The sequence below is a fragment of the Neolamprologus brichardi genome, chromosome 20 (assembly GCF_056152115.1).
Source record: "Neolamprologus brichardi isolate AB-2024 chromosome 20, ASM5615211v1, whole genome shotgun sequence".
NCBI lineage: Eukaryota > Metazoa > Chordata > Actinopteri > Cichliformes > Cichlidae > Neolamprologus > Neolamprologus brichardi.
The window spans coordinates 10,633,610-10,651,204 of NC_142123.1; the positions used below are offsets into that span (position 1 = coordinate 10,633,610).

The 17,595-nt window shown below is 41.6% G+C and overlaps 1 protein-coding gene across 1 annotated transcript in view; it reads right to left on the reverse strand.

Moving 5' to 3' along the window:
* kcnq2a (potassium voltage-gated channel, KQT-like subfamily, member 2a) overlaps positions 1-17,424 on the reverse strand; it is a 39,275-nt gene extending 21,851 nt beyond the window's left edge. The window contains exon 1 of the mRNA XM_035905645.2: positions 16,929-17,424. Within this exon, the coding sequence (XP_035761538.2) occupies positions 16,929-17,227 (299 nt within the window). The 5' untranslated portion in view covers positions 17,228-17,424. The remainder of the gene's footprint in view (positions 1-16,928) is intronic.
* Positions 17,425-17,595: the final 171 nt, after the last annotated feature.

Genomic DNA, 17,595 nt, shown 5'->3' on the forward strand with positions numbered 1-17,595 from the left:
TCTCCTTGCAACGTGGCAAATTGAACCTCCCCCACCCTCATTCAGATCTGGCGTTTGGAACTATTTTGGTTTTCATGTGACGTATGACCCTGAAGGTAAGCGCGTCATGGATTAAAGTAAAACAGTATGTTGGATGTGCCAGCAATGCTCAATTACATGGGTGGGAACTAGTGTGTTAGCGCAGTTAGCTCGTTAACATGTTGGCCGTCCAGCCCCACGCACGGGGCGATCCGCGGTAGCTCGTTAACGAAGATTTGCCCTGTTGTGGCGTTAACGTCATTTCAACGAGATTTACGCTGACAGCACTAGTGGGAACACAATGAATATGACTGCACATTTATGCCGACATCATCCTAGTGGAAAGACAAGTGGAAGCAGACAAAAACAAGCACGCATGCTACAAACTTTACCCGAGTCATTTAGACAGCCGTTAGCACATGATTCTCCTTATGGGGACCTGATATGTTTAATATGCTGCTGAGAATATAGCCCAGAAGAAGCGTATAGTATAGCTTTTATTTTGGAAAGAGCCATTTCTCTGTAATAAACTCTCTTTTCCAAAGATGAGTGATTCCTCAATCAGATACAAGGCTCGCAAAATCGCTAGCCCGACGTCCCGGGGCTAGCAATTTTTCCAGTCGGGCTACCAAAATCTATCTCTGCCCTGCCCGTCGGCCTATCGTAGGAAGGAAAAATATATGTCAATGCTTTTGCATTCTTTTGGAAATGTAGCTGGGTAATTATGTCATTGGCATGGTGAGCCACTGTCAATATGTGACATATTGAAATCGCGTTTGAATTTGCGCTTGTTTTTTGCTTTCACTTTGCGATCGCGCGAACTGTGTATAGAGAGCGACAGCACTGATTGGTGAGTGATAATAATTTGCGCACCAATTCCTCTGACATCGTCTTATAAATCGTTAGCTTACTATGCAAACATGACAAGTGAAATCTCCCGCAGCAAGCTTAAACATGTGAGAGGCTGATCGCGCAGAGAATCGCTGAGCGTTATGTGAGTGCGTGTGTAAAAGCAGCAGGATATATATTAAGTGGTCCGCAGGTGCGCATTCGCTGTCAAAATAAAAAACGCGCACAAGATAAGAAGTTGCAACGCGTGTTTGCGTACATAAGATTTTCTGGAGGAGGACAGACATTTGTTTAGAACTCTTAAAGATGTCGAAGAAGCTCCTTTAAGCAATTACTGTGATGTTCCTCCTCCTCCAAAGAAATGTCAGAAGGAGTCCGAACCACAAAAGAAGCGCGTATTCTCAGAAAAGTGGTTGCAGGAGGTGAGCTGGCTTCAAACAAATGATGAACGCACAGAGATGTGGTGCAGAATGTGCCGTGAAAATTTAATAAATGACAAATTAAAAAGGCATGAACATTTTTTTTGTATCGAAAAAATATCAAACCGTGACACCAAAGTATCGAACCGAACCGAACCGTGAATTTTGTGTATCGTTGCACCCCTAATATATATATACACACTTCTGTGACCACTGTTAGATTCAAGGTCTTTTCCAGCCTAATTGATTCTCTTTGATGCCGTCTCTGTGATCATGTAAAGTTGGCCTCTTCAAGAAGACCTGTAAAGTAAAGATCAAGTACAGCTCATTAGATCATTAAGGTTCATTTATTCTGCTTGAATACAAAGAAGTATCTCTTAGCAGCAACTGCCCCCCCCCCCCCCCCCCTTTGAGAACTCCATCCACAAGGACGACATCACTGAAAAACTGTACACTGCACCTAAATATACTAAATATACTGTACACTGATTACCTACAGCTTCCAGGCAAGAATGAGTTCACTGAGAGAACAATTTTTTTATTATACAAGAAAGATAAAGCAAATCTCAAAGCAAAGGAGGCCTATTTTGGGGCCGAGCACACATGCCTGGCTTCTGATTACTTGCTTGGGCACAAGAAGTACAAGGCAAGTGTTACTGAGCTAGGGAGTTCTTTGAAGGGCTGTGTGGTTCTTATTATATTATTGAATGCAGCGCTTTAAGATTTTTGTGCTTTGGTTAACACAAAGATAAATAAATTGCTGCTCAGTTCAGTGGCCCAATGAAAAATTCAACTCGTGTGGGTTTTTTTATGTTTTTGTTCTATAATTATTTGGCGTGAATGTATGATTATATACATTTTACTGAACATCAGCTAATAAAAATCACGATGCAAGATTGTATTTGTATTTAACTCATTTTTGAAGCGGTGCACAGCAGAAACTGGAAAAGTGTTGGCTGGAGAAGGAGGCTGGGATAAAAGTGAAAATATTTATGTATTATTCAAATGAGCCATTATATAATAAAAACAGTCTCATCTGTGGTAGTGATGAAGTCATCCATGCACTGTTTACTCAACTCAAATTTGAAAGTAGTTCAATAGGGTCACCTAGGGTCAGCAGGTATTTTTGAAATCAGGTATAACTGCAGTTTTTTCCCATATTTTTGTAAGTTTGCACTGCTAATCAAACTGTTACCTATCTTCACTTATGCACACTGAGACAGATGGTCATTGTGTAGGTGTAGATGTTAGTACCCTGTTTGTGTCTGACAGAAGATGTGACTGTGAGAGGAAGGTTGCCATTTAATATTACTATGAATAATTCATCATCAAAACACTAATATTATCAGTGTTTTGGATACATCGCGTAGACGATGATGTACAGGACAGAGTCATTGTACTTCAATGTGAATCTCACACACTTCCAATGTTATTTATACACTGATGAAAGTGACCAAGGTGAACTTGAACGTAGTGAACATATTTGAGTTCTGCAAAGAAAACATTGAAAGGTGTTTTGCAATATTATCCATGTTTTTGTCTGACTCATCATATCTCAGTGTTGTTTAGGAGTAACCAGATGCATGTTAAAAATGCGATTCTGGATTATTTCACAGCAGAGCTGGAAATGAAAATGTTGTCAGAGCAGCTAATTCACCGAAGCGCACACTCAGCAGCACTCAGCAGCTGTTGATAGAGATTTTTTTTTCTACATAAAATGCAACAAATCCACAACAGCGTTTTACGCGAGATGAGTCGAGCGTGTCTGTGTCAGATTCTAGAAAGTGTGAGATTGAGTTTAAACCAATTTTCTTATGGTTCCAAATGCCAAGTGAAACCTGTATGTAAACCTCGTAGTAAACTGAAGCGTCGATTGGATCAAATCAGTCCACTTGACAGAGCAAAGGCAAATCTTTTTACATCATGCAGTTGTTCTCTGCAAATGTCCATCGCAAATTGTTAGCCAATGAGTGTGTGGTTTCACAGTCAGACCTACCCCTCCTTGTCTTACCCATTTTCTGGCAACCAATTGGATTTCAGGACAGCACTTCAGAAACCAATAGCTGACACCACAGGAGCTACATCTGTCTTTTACTGTGTCTATACAGTGTCGCCCTCAACAGAGCAATCGAAGTTACATTGCCCAGCCTCGCCCCCGTTAGTTCCTCCTTACCACCTTCATGCTCTGTCTCCACAGTCTGATGTGTGATGTGTGGAGGGTCCGGGCTGCGAGGATTATGGCAGTGGTGACTTTTCCCAGGAGAAGCTGGGACCCTGTCTACTAGAAGGTTTTTAAATTTCTGTACTTTTAGGTGACAGAAGGAGACATGTGGCCTGGTCAAAACACAGAGAGCGGCACTCTAAAAAATCTTTACCTTGTGTGCCACAGACTGCTCCCAAACACAAGGGGGCAAATAATACCTCTAAAACACTTAAGTTGGCTTTATTAAACATTAGATCTTTGGCTGGGAAAACATTTTTAATTAATGATAATCACTGAGCACAGCCTTGATTTTATGTTTTTAACTGAAACTTGGTTGGACCAAAGTAATAGTGGAGCTGTTCTCATCGAGACGACCTCTCCTAACTACAGTTTTATCAGTGAGGCCAGGGTGAGCAGGAGAGGAGGAGGGGTTGCTGTCTTATTTAATGAATCATTTCAATGTAAGCAGCTATCTCCTGAAAGTTTTCAGTCTTTTGAATATGTGGCTTTACAGCTGAAGGCCCCATCCAAAGTTGTGCTTCTTAATGTTTACAGGCCTCTCAAATACTGCGCAGACTTTTTTAATGATGTCAGTGAACTGCTGTCTGTGATCTGTGTTGATTTTGACTGTGTAATTATTGTTGGGGATTTTAACATCCATGTGGACAACCCTCAGGACAAAGGGACTAAAGACCTGAGTAACACTCTGGGCAACTTCGGGCTGACTCAGCATGTAACAGAGGCCACACATAATAGAGGACACACTCTTGACCTACTGATCTCCAAGGGCCTGAGCATTTCAAAGGTTACTGTGTCTGATGTGGGCCTGTCTGATCATTACTGTGTTTTCTTTGAAAGTAAAATTTCAGCCCACACAAATATATCAACAGCAGTGATCACAAAACGGTGTATAACTGAATACAGTAGTGAGGTCTTTAACCAGGTCTTCCCCTCAACACCTGGCCTGTCCAGAGGTTCAGTCAATGAGCTCGTCAATAGCTTCAATGCTAAAATGTTAAATGTAATGGACACTATTGCTCCCATTAAGGTGAAGGTTATCTCTGTGTGATGGCATGCCACACATGGTAAGCTCCACACCTCACCACCCGTTGATTCACTTTAGTTTAATTTACAGTCACTACTTTAAAATAGTCTAGTCTATTGTTCAATATTGTTTCTTTATTAAATGTATTTATTTTTCCATCACACCTTCCAATGTTTATATGGTGTGCACACATATTAAACTTGCAAGGTCAAAGTTCTGTTTTATGTTATATTAATATATCTTTCTTTGTTTGAGTTACCTGGGAGTTGGCTTCTCCTCTTGTCTGGCAAAAGGTGTGGCAAAGGGCTGGTAGACCTGAAGTACCACTGACAGCCTAATTGGATTGCACCACATGCTTCATTGTCTGGGGGGTGTTTCATGTTTGTTTAATTGTTTTGTATTAGTTGCTTATATGGCAGCCATTTTGTTTTCCCCCGTGTGTGTCATTTGGTTTAGCTAAACCGGTATTTAAGTTCCCCCTGTGTCATTTCAGCAGGTCAGTTTATCTTGTGTTTGTTTGAGGTTTTGTTAATTATTATCTTCAGTTTAGTCTATTGAGTTGACCTCTTTTATTGGTCTGCCTATTTTGGTTTTGGCTTTGTTAAATATATTTTCATATTTTTTGGGTCAATAAAACCCCCTTTTTGAATTAAACACCTGTGTCCTTTATGCTTTACTGCTTGGTCCCTGACACTCTGGAAGGAAAAAGTCTCCCTGGAGAAAAATGAAAAAAGAGTGTAGGAAAGCTGAGCGCAGATGTAGAAAAACAAACCTCCAGGTTCATTATGACATCTATAAAGAGAAACTTCACAATTATAATTTACAACTGAGGAGTGCAAGGAGGTCCTACTTCTCTGACATCAGTCATAATGCTCGGGTCTTATTTTCTACAGTTGACAGGCTAACAAACCCTCCTGTGTCAGTGGCAGCTGAACCTCATTCGACCATGGCCTGCAATGACTTTGCCAAATTCTTCACAGACAAAATCCAAAAGATTAGACAAGCAATTGGTACATCAACAGCATATTCAGGATATACTGTGTCCACTGAAAAACTGTTCAAACACCATCAAACAGTTTCACCCTATTAACAGCAAAGACCTGGAGGACATCTTAGGTCAACTGAACTCCTCCTCTTGCTGTTTAGATGTCCTGCCAACAAGTTTTTTTTCAAAAAGGTCTCAAAGACTTTGGAGTCAGACCTGTTACAGATCGTCAACTTTTCTTTAATGTCAGGTGTGTTTCCAGAACCACTAAAAACTGAACAACTACAGGCCGATCTCAAATCTCCCATTTTTAAGTAAGATCATTGAAAAAGCAGTTTCTCAACAGCTCAATTACTTCCTAAAACAGAATAACTGCTATGATGCCTTCCAGTCAGGTTTTAGACAGAACCACAGCACTGAAACTGCTCTGACCAAAGTGTTTAATGACATATGTCTGAATACAGACAGTGGAAAAATGTCAGTCTTAGTTTTGCTGGATCTCAGTGCAGCATTTGATACAGTTGACCACAACATATTACTCAAACGACTGGAGAACTGGGCAGGTCTTTCAGGAACTGTACTAAACTGGTTCAAAACATACTTAGAAAACAGGAAATACTTTGTATCAATAGGTAACTTCACATCTGAGCAGACAAGTATCACATGTGGAGTTCCCCAAGGTTCCATCTTGGGACCCCTTCTGTTTAACATTTACATGCTCCCACTGGCACAGATTATAAAGAACAACAATATAAACTATCACAGCTATGCAGATGACACACAAATATATATCACAATGTCACCAGGAGACCAAGGCCCTGTACAGGCTCTTGGTAAATGCATTGAGGAAATTAATGACTGGTTGTGCCACAATTTTCTCCAGCTAAACAAAAACAAAACTGAAGTAATAGTCTTTGGTGCCAAAGAAAAACGATTAGGTCACCAGCGAACTTGAATCTATACACCTAAAAACCACAAACCAGGCGAGAAATTTGGGTGTAGTGATGGATGCAGACCTAAACTTAGAAAAACACATTAAGGCAATAACAAAATCAGCTTACTATCACCTTACGAATATATCAAGGATAAAAGATCTGATGTCTCAACAGGACCTGGAAAAACTAGTCCATGCATTCATCTTTAGTAGGCTTGATTACTGTAACAGCATCTTTACAGGTCTACCTAAAAAATCAGTCAGACAACTACAGCTCATTCAGAACTCTGCTGCTCGAGTCCTCACTAAGACCAAAAAAGTGGACCACATCAGTCCAGCACTGAGGTCTTTACACTGGCTGCCTGTCCGTCAGAGGATAGACTTTAAAGTTGTGATGCTGGTCTATAAAGCTCTGAATGGTTTAGGACCAAAATACATCAGTGACCTCCTGACCCAGTATGAACCTTCCAGATCCCTCAGGTCATCTGGATCCGGTTTTTTATCAGTTCCCAGAGTCAGAACCAGACACGGAGAAGCTGCATTCAGCTTTTATGCTCCATATATCTGGAACAAACTCCCAGAAAGCCTCAGATCAGCTGAAACACTCAGTTTATTTAAATCCAGGTTGAAGACTCACCTATTCTCAGCTGCATTTGAATAAAGCACCAAATCCACACTTTTAAATTTCTTATATTTTAACTACTGATTTTATCTACTTGTGACAGGTGTGACCTTAGTCTGGGAACCGCCCCTGGTGGGCGGAGCTGGTCTTTGCTCCTTTTATAAGCTCAGGTGTGGGCAATTAGGTATACCTCAGCAAACCTGAAGCTGCCAGTGCTTGGTCCCAGTTGGGCAAGTTTGTGTTTTTAACTTCTTTCCATGAAACTCTGTCAGAACGGTAGGTTACACAACAATGTACCACTTGAGCTTTGGTTGTTGTGGCCGAGGTTTACAGCTATTTGCACCCTTGTAGGTGGGAAACATTGCGTTCCCGTCGGAACAGTGTAGTGGACTTCACCGCCACTGACCCACATTTATTAGGGTGTGACGTGGACAGGTAACGAAAACAATACAGTTGAGGAATATTCCTGTGTTTTACTGTCCAGTGTAAGCCATCTCCTGCCTTTTATTTACAGAGTACCGAGCTGCTGCTTTGCCCAGTGGATTTCTGGCGGCGGGCACAGGACCCGACACATCAGTGTGTTTTAATTTGTTTTATACTGATATAATTTTGACTGCTGCGGCTGTCGATTTTATTTGTTTCTTGTTTTATTTTTCTGTATCAGTAGGCACCATAGAGATTGATTTTTTTAGTATTTTAACCCTTTTTTATACATATATATTGTCGCAGACGGTGAAGGCGCTGCAGGGAAAACAAATCCTTTTTTTTGTCTCACCGCTTTTGCATACCCAGCGGTGGGCCTGAGTGAAGACGGCACTGAAGATTTGTCTTTTTTTATAGAGTTTTGCCCATTTGGGGTGATGTGAGTTGCCGTCCTTTATTAACCAGTGTATTATGTCGATTTGTCCTTAAACAGTTCCCCGCAGCGCTTGTCCCGTCTCACGGGCAATCATACAGTTTTATTGGTTTTAATAAGGTAAAGTTTTTAATTGTTTTTAGGTGCCGCTGTTACATTGTTACTTTTATTTTGTATTAAAAATTAAATTCTTTTTTTAACTGACTGTGCGCCTACGGCTCTGTCCTATTTTAAATGGGGACCTACCACGGGTCACATACTGTTTTTTTAAAGCAATTTTAAATCATGCTTTTTATTGTTTTTGTTTTTTAATGTCTCTGTAAAGCACTTTGAATCACCTTGTTGTTGAATTGTGCTATATAAATAAACTTGCCTTGCCTATAAGTCGGCAGTGTTTCAGATGTGACCGTAGTAAGAGATGCCTCTCCTGATCACCTGGTAACTACTTTTTGAATATGCCTGCCCTTTAAAAAAAAAAAGCTACAGAGTTATTGAAAAAACACCCAGGGCTAACAAAACACCTTTTTATAAGTCTTTCTCAAAAAAAGAGTGTTGTTGTACTATTGCGTGTTATGTGACATCTACATGTGTGAGAAATGCAGAAAAGAATAACTCCATCCTTCTTGCTTTTCATAGCCATTTGTGATCACTGGGGAGGTGATGGCATTTCCATAACTTGTCATTTTGATTTATAATTTCACCAGGTGAAGACCAACATTGCTTATGGATTATAGCACACAAAGACAACACTTACTCATTATTCAAAACTCATTAATCCACTTGATCCCATAAATTAACTCTTCCTGGAGTCTTATGTACTTACATCTATGATATTGCCAAGCAGAACATCAGCGCATACTGCCAAGAAATGATTTCAGCACACTGAGTCCAGTTAAACTGCATTTTAGATGGAACATTATTTATTATGCATTTTTTCAGTCTGATTCTTGTCTTTATATAAACTAACCTAGCCATGATAATGATATATTCCTTTAAAATGTTATTACCAAAGTCAGCTTGCAAGCTTACAACAAAAAGCTACGATATTACACTTATGACAGCAGTAAGAAATAACACATTAACGAGCTCCATGTTTTAACAATGATTGATATGCTGCTCAAAACTTACAGTTTACATTCGGATCACATTAGTTCCTCTAAGTATAGTCACTGAAACTAAATGTTACGGAGGAAAAGGCTACATAGATAGCTAGCTGCATTTGTAATTGGGGATCAGGTTATGCAGATTTGCTGACTTGACCTTGCCCAGCTCATTAGTACTTTCTGATGAGGACTCTTGCTGATAAAAGAAGGTAACAGGACTTGCCTCCTAAAGCAATCAAACAATTAGTCCCTACAGATACTCGATTATCTATAATTTTACCATAAGCACAGCTTCTAGACAGTCATTTCCATCTCTTTATTATAGAGGACATACACATAGATCATGGTCCAAATAGGAGGCAAATTCAGATATATAGACTAAGTAAGGTCTTGTGAGGAGAATTCAAATATGACTGTATAATACTATACAGATAATTTTTATTTAAACAGTGATTCTTATAATAATTGTGTCACATGCCATTTCTGGCATGTCAAGCGTACAGCACTTTGTGTTCAGCTGGGAGTTGTTCTGAAAGTGCTGTATAAATAAATTGCTTGCTTGCTAATTTGCAGTAAATGTTTGCAGTGCAAAGAGAACAACAGTCTGACAGCTGTATGACTGTCCACAGAGTTAGAAATAGACTATATAGATTTTATTCTGCACTGATTATAAATCTGGGATATAATTGCAGCAGATAGCAAACATTTCACAGTGCTGTAAAAACATCTGCAAAGTAATTTGCTCCCCTACGGACAGCAACTTTGTGAATGAGGAAATGAATCAGACTGTCAGTCAGCTCATCAGACTCAGAGTCGAAGTTAACTCTGGAACAGAAAACCCAAAGTTTCCCTCTGGAAGGGTTAACAAACTGAGATTTGTTATCTAAACATGCTTCGTCGAGTTGGGCCAAGACTGGATTAGCTGTTTTCTTGTCTTTACCAATGACCATATAAAAGGTTTTTATGACTTAGCATAGCATCAAGACAGTCTTTATGCTATGCTATGCTATGCTATGCAAAGTCTTAGCTTCCCAACTCTCTGTAAGAAAGCACAAACACTATATTGCCAAAAGTATTTGTTTGTCTGCCTTTACACACATATGAACTTAAGTGGCATCCCATTCCTAATCTATAGGGTGTAAATATGATGTCAGCCCATCCTTTGCAGCTATAGCAGCTTCAAATGTTCTGGAACATTCTTCCAGAAGTACATTTGTGAGGTCAGACACTGAAGCTGGATTAGAAGGCCTAAATCAAAGTCTTTGCTCTAATTCATCCCAACGGTTTTCTGTCAGGGTAAGCTCAGGACTCTGTGCAGGCCAGTCAAATTCTTCTGGTTCAAACTGTTCCCACAAACTTAGGAGTATCACATTTCCCAAAATATGTAGGTATGCTGAAACATTAAGAGTTCTTTTCACTGGAATTAAGTGGCCAAGCCCGAATCCTGAAAAACAACCCCACTCCTTTTCAAACCACTTATGTTTATGACATCCTGAGCAACACTTTTGAGGTTTTGTTGTTTATTTATGTGTCTTGATGTGCTTTAAATGAATGTCCCATCAGATCTTCATAGGAAATAAATTTAAGGCATTATTTGGTAATGCAAATTAGGTAACTATGGCACATAAACACTGCTATATTCATTATGAGTTCAACAATGATCATTTTTTACTATTTTCTGTTTTCTAGTTTCGATCCCTTGCCCTTCATGTTTCTCTGTGTCCCCTCTGATCTGTGTAAGTCTGTGTCTGCATTATGAGTTTCCCTCTGTGTCTTTCGGTTCTTAGAGTCCTCTGCCTTGTCTCTGTGTTTCTTAGTTGCTGTGTCCACCGTGTCAAGTTCGCGTCTCTGTGTGATACTTCCTGTTTTACTTTGATGGTCCGTGTCTTATGTGAATGCGTCCTGCTTTGCTTGTCTCGTCAGTCCTGATTTCTCCCAGCTGTGCCCTCCTTCTGTGTCTCATTCCCCTCGTTACTTCCCAGTGTATTTAACCCTGTGTTTCTTTGAGACAGTGTCGTGTTGTCCCTCATGGTGTGTGGATCGCCCTGTGTTTCACTGTGAGTTTAGTTTGCTTTTGTATGACTTTCTCCTGCCAGCAAATAAAGCTGAGTTCTTTGTATTTAAACCTCGTGCCTGAGTGTCTGCATTTTGGGTCCAACTGCTGCCTGCTGCACAGCGACTCATGACATAGAACTCCCAAGTTTAAAATTCACGTAAAGACACGAAGAACCAGAGACACGATGCCTATTTTACCATAGCTAAACATTTATGGATTTATAATTAAACTTACTAAATTTATATTTTATAAAAACTGCCAGTAGATATAGATGATATATAGTCTATGCCATAAACAAAGGTCAATGTTTCAACTACAGATGACTCTCTGATACTGAATGCATCACAGCTCATAGACATGCAGTGCTCTTTTTACATCATTTTATCTCTGGTACCTCAGCCTCCACTAAAAAGCCACAAACAGTGAAAATCACATTCCCTCTTGCAGTTGACAAACATCTACAAAACACACACATCCACTTGTTGCCAGTGAGGTCCAGACGACATCAGTGGGAACGTGACTGTTGATCAATCAAGTTGAGGGGGCTGCTGTTAGAAGCAGAGAAGCCTGCATTTCCTCCTGAGCTGCAGATAAAGAAACATTGATTTGTCTCGCTCAGCACAACATTGCCTACCCAGACATATTCATCACGCTAAATTTAGACTGCGACGAACTCGTGGTGAGCAAATAAGGAGGTAAGGATTTTTCACTAAGCAAGTAGTGCGTCCGAAGAACAAGTGCCAGCACTGCAGTGAGCGCTCTGTGAACACCGTCAGGGGATGTTTGAGGGTGACGATGGCTTTCTGGGGCACTCAACCTGCAAAAACAAACGCAAGTGACCCTGCAAGTGTAGCTGTCTGCTGTCATTGTCTTAATTATGAGCCGCAGAGGTAGCCTTTCTGTGCATTTAGCATTCACAGTATCCATAACTCGTTGAAAATTTGGAGAAAAAAAAGAGAGAAATCTATTTTATGTGCAAAACTTTTTCAAGTCGATCAAATTGTGCAATATTTCTAGGGCATTCATGTTAAAGTTGCAGTAGGCAAAACCTAAAAGAAAAAAGACGGGGACAGAGGATAGCAGAATTTTTTTTTTCTAAGTAAAGACTCCTTCAGTTCTCCCCTTCTGTTCTCTCAAGAGGCAAACATGGGCCCACACACACACACTTAAAGAGTAAAATTGGGCTGGGCACACATAAGCCGGGTGAGAAAACACTATCACACGGAGCCTTCTGCACCGGGAGCCGGTCACAGACCGCAGCCTCCAGGCTGGGCACGCAGCAGGAGGGAGGCAAAGAAGCCCCCCAGCCAGGCTGAGAAGACCCACAGAGCCCCAGCAGCCACGGTCGATCACAGCCCCGGTGCAGAGGGCCCCCTCTGAGGAAACACTGGAGATATGACCCAATAAGGATATATACAGGGTAAAAAGATCAAATAAATAAGAATGGGATAAATGTATGAATGTAAATAGAGTAAGAAGATAAAAAATGAATAAGAATAAAATCAATAAATATTAGGTAAAACCTAAATTAATAATATAAATAGAATAACAGGGGGTTATTATATACAGTGGGTTCTCTCTGGGTACTCCGGCTTCCTCCCACTGTCCAAAGACATGCACTTAGTGGGGATAGGTTAATTGGTTAATCCAAATTGCCCATAGGTGTGAATGTGCAAGTGAATGTGAGTGCGAATAGTTGTCTGTCTCTGTGTGTTGGCCCTGCGACAGACTGGCGACCTGTCCAGGGTGTACCCCACCTCTCGCCCTATGACAGCTGGGATAGGCTCCAGCGCCCCCCGCAACCCTGAAAAGGATAAGCGGATGCGAATGGATGGAGAATAACAGGATAGAATAAATAAGCATAAAATAAATAAACGTTAGGTGAAAGCTAAATTAAAAAGGTGAGTCTTGAGCCTGTTCTTAAAAACATGTACGTTCTCTGCGGCCCTGAGCTCCTCCGGCAGGCTGTTCCACAGATGAGGACCATACCACTGAAAAGCTGCCTCTCCGTGAGTATGTGTCCTGACTTTAGGAACAATCAAAAGGCCAGTGCCAGAGGACCTCAGGGTCCGCAAGGGTTCATATGGTGAAAGCAAATGTGAGAGATAAGAAGGCCCGAGACCATTAAGACATTTAAAAACCAATAAGAGAACTTTAAAATCAATCCTGAAACACACGGGGAGCCAATGCAGCGATTCTAAAACCGGTGTAATGTGGGCCCGCCCTCTGGTCTTTGTCAGCACACGAGCTGCAGAGTTTTGTAAAAGTTGTAAAGGTGAAATATTCTTTTTGGGGAGACCAGAGAGCGGGGTATTACGGTAATCAATGCGACTGGTAATAAAAGCATGCATCAACATCTCCGTGTTGGCCTGAGAGAGAATAGGGCGGACTCTGGCTATATTTTTTAGATGATAAAATCCAATTTTGGTTACATGTTTAATATGTGGGATAAAACCAAGCTCAGAGTCAAAAATAACACCCAGGTTTTTCACTTGTAGTGAAGGGCATAGTGAAAATGCCTGTAATTTAGACAAGAGTTTCTCTCTCTGAACCTCAGGACCGATGATTAAAACTTCAGTCTTGTCCTGGTTAAGCTGTAAAAAGTTTTCTGCCATCCAAGATCTTATATCTAGAATACAGTTAAAAAGGGCATCCATTGGTCTGGTGTCATCAGGAGACACGGAGATGTACAGCTGAGTGTCATCAGCGTAACTGTGGGAGTTTACTCCATGCCACCTGATGACACCGCCAAGAGGGAGCATATACAAATTAAAAAGTACAGGGCCTATAACCGACCCTTGAGGCACACCACAAGTCATTTTATGGATCTTAGAGGAGCATGTATCCATACTCACCATAAAGGTTCTGTCTGAGAAATAGGAAGTGAACCAGTTGTGTACAGCAGCAGAGAGGCCCACCGTGTGTTTCAGTCTGTTTAAAAGAATAGCGTGGTCTACTGTATCAAAGGCTGCGCTTAGATCCAGTAGCACCAGGACTGAGAGCTTTTGGGAGTCCCAGTTACATCTAAGATCCTTTAACCTGCATGTGTGGATATACCAACAATCTTTGCCATCACTTTCCAATAAAAAACCTGCACCCTTGCAAAGTGGTCATGATCAAGTGAGGCTGCACTGAAAAATCTTCTAAATGTGTTTAATTGAGTAAGCCTGTATTTTAAGTGTTGTTTAGAATAGTATATAGGGCACACTCAACCCAACTAGGACTCGGTCTTTTACTTTATCACAGACCCCTCATCTGTTAAAAGAGACCACTCAATCACATCTCAGCAGCCTGGCAGCCAGCATCTGTCTACTGCTGTCCTTGCCTTATTACCAGATCAGCAAAATAATGGAATACCACGCCGTGTCCTTAGGTTGTCTCTCACAATAACCAGAATAGAATTATTTTTTTGTTTTTTGTACTGATTGCCTTTTAGTCATTTTGTTGCCTTTAGTCATTTAGTCAGTCTTTTTTTTTGTCATATTCTACTCTGGTGCACAACTGAGACATTTAGTCATCTTATAGCTGCAGAGGGTATTCAAGTATCTCACACAGCTGGTTCTATCTGCAAGAGGACACACTATAATCAGACTCCTGCAGAAGCCAAATGGCTGAAGATAACAGAAAGCTCAGCACTGCATCTGATTGGGAATAGGCCTTGGCTTTGTGGAAATTGTTACAGGCTGCAGAGAACTGGCTTTACGTTACTGTCTCAATAGCATTAAGCCTAACGAAAACACCTTTTGTAGCAGAATTTGCGCCAAGAAAGAACTGAGACAAGATTAATTTTGTACAACAGCAGAGATTTATTCCCACAGGGATCCATGACTGTAGATCACTGTGTCTCTTTCCCTTATCTAATGTTGGACCAAAAGTGATGGAGAAAGGCTGGCCTTGGTCTCAGACAGCCAGAAACATAAAGGGAGAAAGAGAGAGAGGACCCAAAGCAGCAAGCCCAAGAGTATTCTGGCTATATAGTACTCATGTTCCACATATTGATTATTCACGCGCATTACAACCGAGGCCACTGAACACAACACCTGACTAACATTTCCAGAGAAATCCCATCAAAAAAAAAAGAAAGCTGCTAGCATACCTTGTAGTACTGCTTCATTCAAGGCAACTGTTACTTCATTTGGCATGAAAATGCATTTCATGCCAAATGCATTTTCCACTGGAGAAGGGATAAGGAACAGACCGAACCGGGCGTGGAAAGAGCTGACTGTCCTCACATGATTGTTTTATAAATCAGCAAGGTGGAAAGGTAAGAGCAGGGAGATTAAATGAAGTGTGATGACTATGAATAATGCATAGAACAGACAAATGGAATAGAGGGCAGACATGTGGTGACTCTGTGTGGCTTCTTTGGCTGGTGCGTATTTGTGTCTGTTGATCGCGGTCACGTGTCCTACTCTACAACTTTCTGGAGGATTCTGATTTTAGACAACACACATGTTTACTGACCCTTTTCTAACGAGGCTGTCTGGCGTAGCTTGGCTACTAAAACACATCATGTCTGCATGCACTAGATTCAGCTCACACTGCTTCCTAAGAGCAGCAATGAAGAGCATCTTTTTAAAAAAGGCATAACAAATGGAGACTCGGCTGCTGTAGTATTCGGTTAATATTTCAGAAGTACCCAGAGGGCTCTGTGTGAGTGCGTGTGGTTTCACATTAGAGCACAGGCTTACTTCTGGGCATCCAGCTGTGTCTGGGGATTCGATATGCTGTGCACAGTGAATTCCTCAATACTGTGGCTACTTCATCTCCTAACTACTAAGCATGCAGCATCACTGAACTGGAAGGAGTCAGACACAGCTGGAAGAGGGGTCTTCAAAATACAGGTGACACACCTTTTCATTTGAAGAATGTGTTTGTGAAGGGAACATACTGTAACCATTCCATCTCATTAGTATGTTATACATAACACACTGGAGTGGGTCCACGCAGAAAAACATTTGACTAATGTCTGCTGTATTAAACAGGAAGTCCGCATCACGACATGGACTTCATGCGATTATGAGGCAGGGAGGCAATGAATTAATGAGAAATGTAAGATCAGAGACTGGGTGTCCTGCGAGTCTACTGAATAGATTCTGACTGTTTTTTTCAATCTTTCATCTTCCAGGTTGGCAGACAGAAACTGCTGCAGCACCACTTCAGCATGAAAGAATCATGTGATCGTACCCTAAAACACTGTTATCCTCACTAGAGATTACAGATTGTGAGGCCTCATATCGATGATGGCATCTCTGGGAGTCTGACATTAACTCTTTATGTTCGACCCAAACCTCACTTAACCTAACAGACGAGGGAAACAACAGCAAAGCACCATGTTCCAGCTGCAAGAACTCAACAGACTGTCTGAGCTCTCCCTAAACGCTCGCACACACATGCATGTTAGCAGAGTCCACATCACTGTGCGGAGTCAGACTGCAGCGTGTACTAGGAGCTGTCCACGGAGCACGGTGCTGAAAGCTGCCGCAACGTATGGTAACTCCAGTCAGTGAAGACCAACCGTATGTGAACGTGGGCACATGTTAAACACTAACTGCAAGCATCGTGGACATGTTAAAGTCTTCCAAAATGACACTCTGACGTAAGCATGAGTTGCAAAAGCCAACAATAAAGAGTTGGAGCAGGAGTTATGGAGGTGAAGTGACTCCTCTCGTGTGATAAGGCTCTAGCAGTTCGGCAGCAGGACCGCATTTAACCCTTTATTGCGTCGCACGATCATTATCAGTAATGCAGAACGAGACACCCAATCTGCAAAACTCCACAGCATCTTTCCTAATCCAAGGCACGGCGACTGTGGCAGAAGCCCAAAACTGCACTTACACATAAGCGTGGTAGATGAACGCCCATCCCCGCGGTCTTTCCAGCGCATTGTAGAGAAAATTCTGTAGTTTCCGATAGCTGGCGTTTTTCTTCGACGGTCTCGGTCTTCCTGCGGAGAAACTGGACCTCGGTCTGCAGAGGATGCTGTTCCGCTTGGTGCTTTCCGAGCCCGCAATGAGCAGTGCCCCATCCCTGCTGGATTCCGGAGCTCCCGGGTCCAAACCCACAAACCCGACTTTGTGCTTCTTCTCTCCGGCTTGAGTTGGGTAAACCCCGCCGTTGAGAGATTTCTGCACCATTCTAAAGTCGAGACGACTCTGAGGAGGAGTTGTCCGTGCCCTTGCCGCGGGGATGCATCACCGGTGCTGAGGGGTGTGTGCTGGTGGTGAATGCAGTTGATGTCGGTCCCTCTAGAAAAACCAATTGCAATAAGCATGCGAGACTGCACCGTGTATGCTTTTACCTTAGCCACTTCCGGCCATCTGACACACAGCAAGGAGCGAAATGCACATGGATTTTATTTTGTTGGTGACCAGCGATTTAAAAGCATTCTTCAATCATCTTATTGCCAGAAATGCTCTTAATCAAATTACATTAATTAATTAAGGCCAAGTTCAAGCGCCAGCTTTCTTCCAGTGCTCTATTTAAACAATCCTAGGGTTTCAAC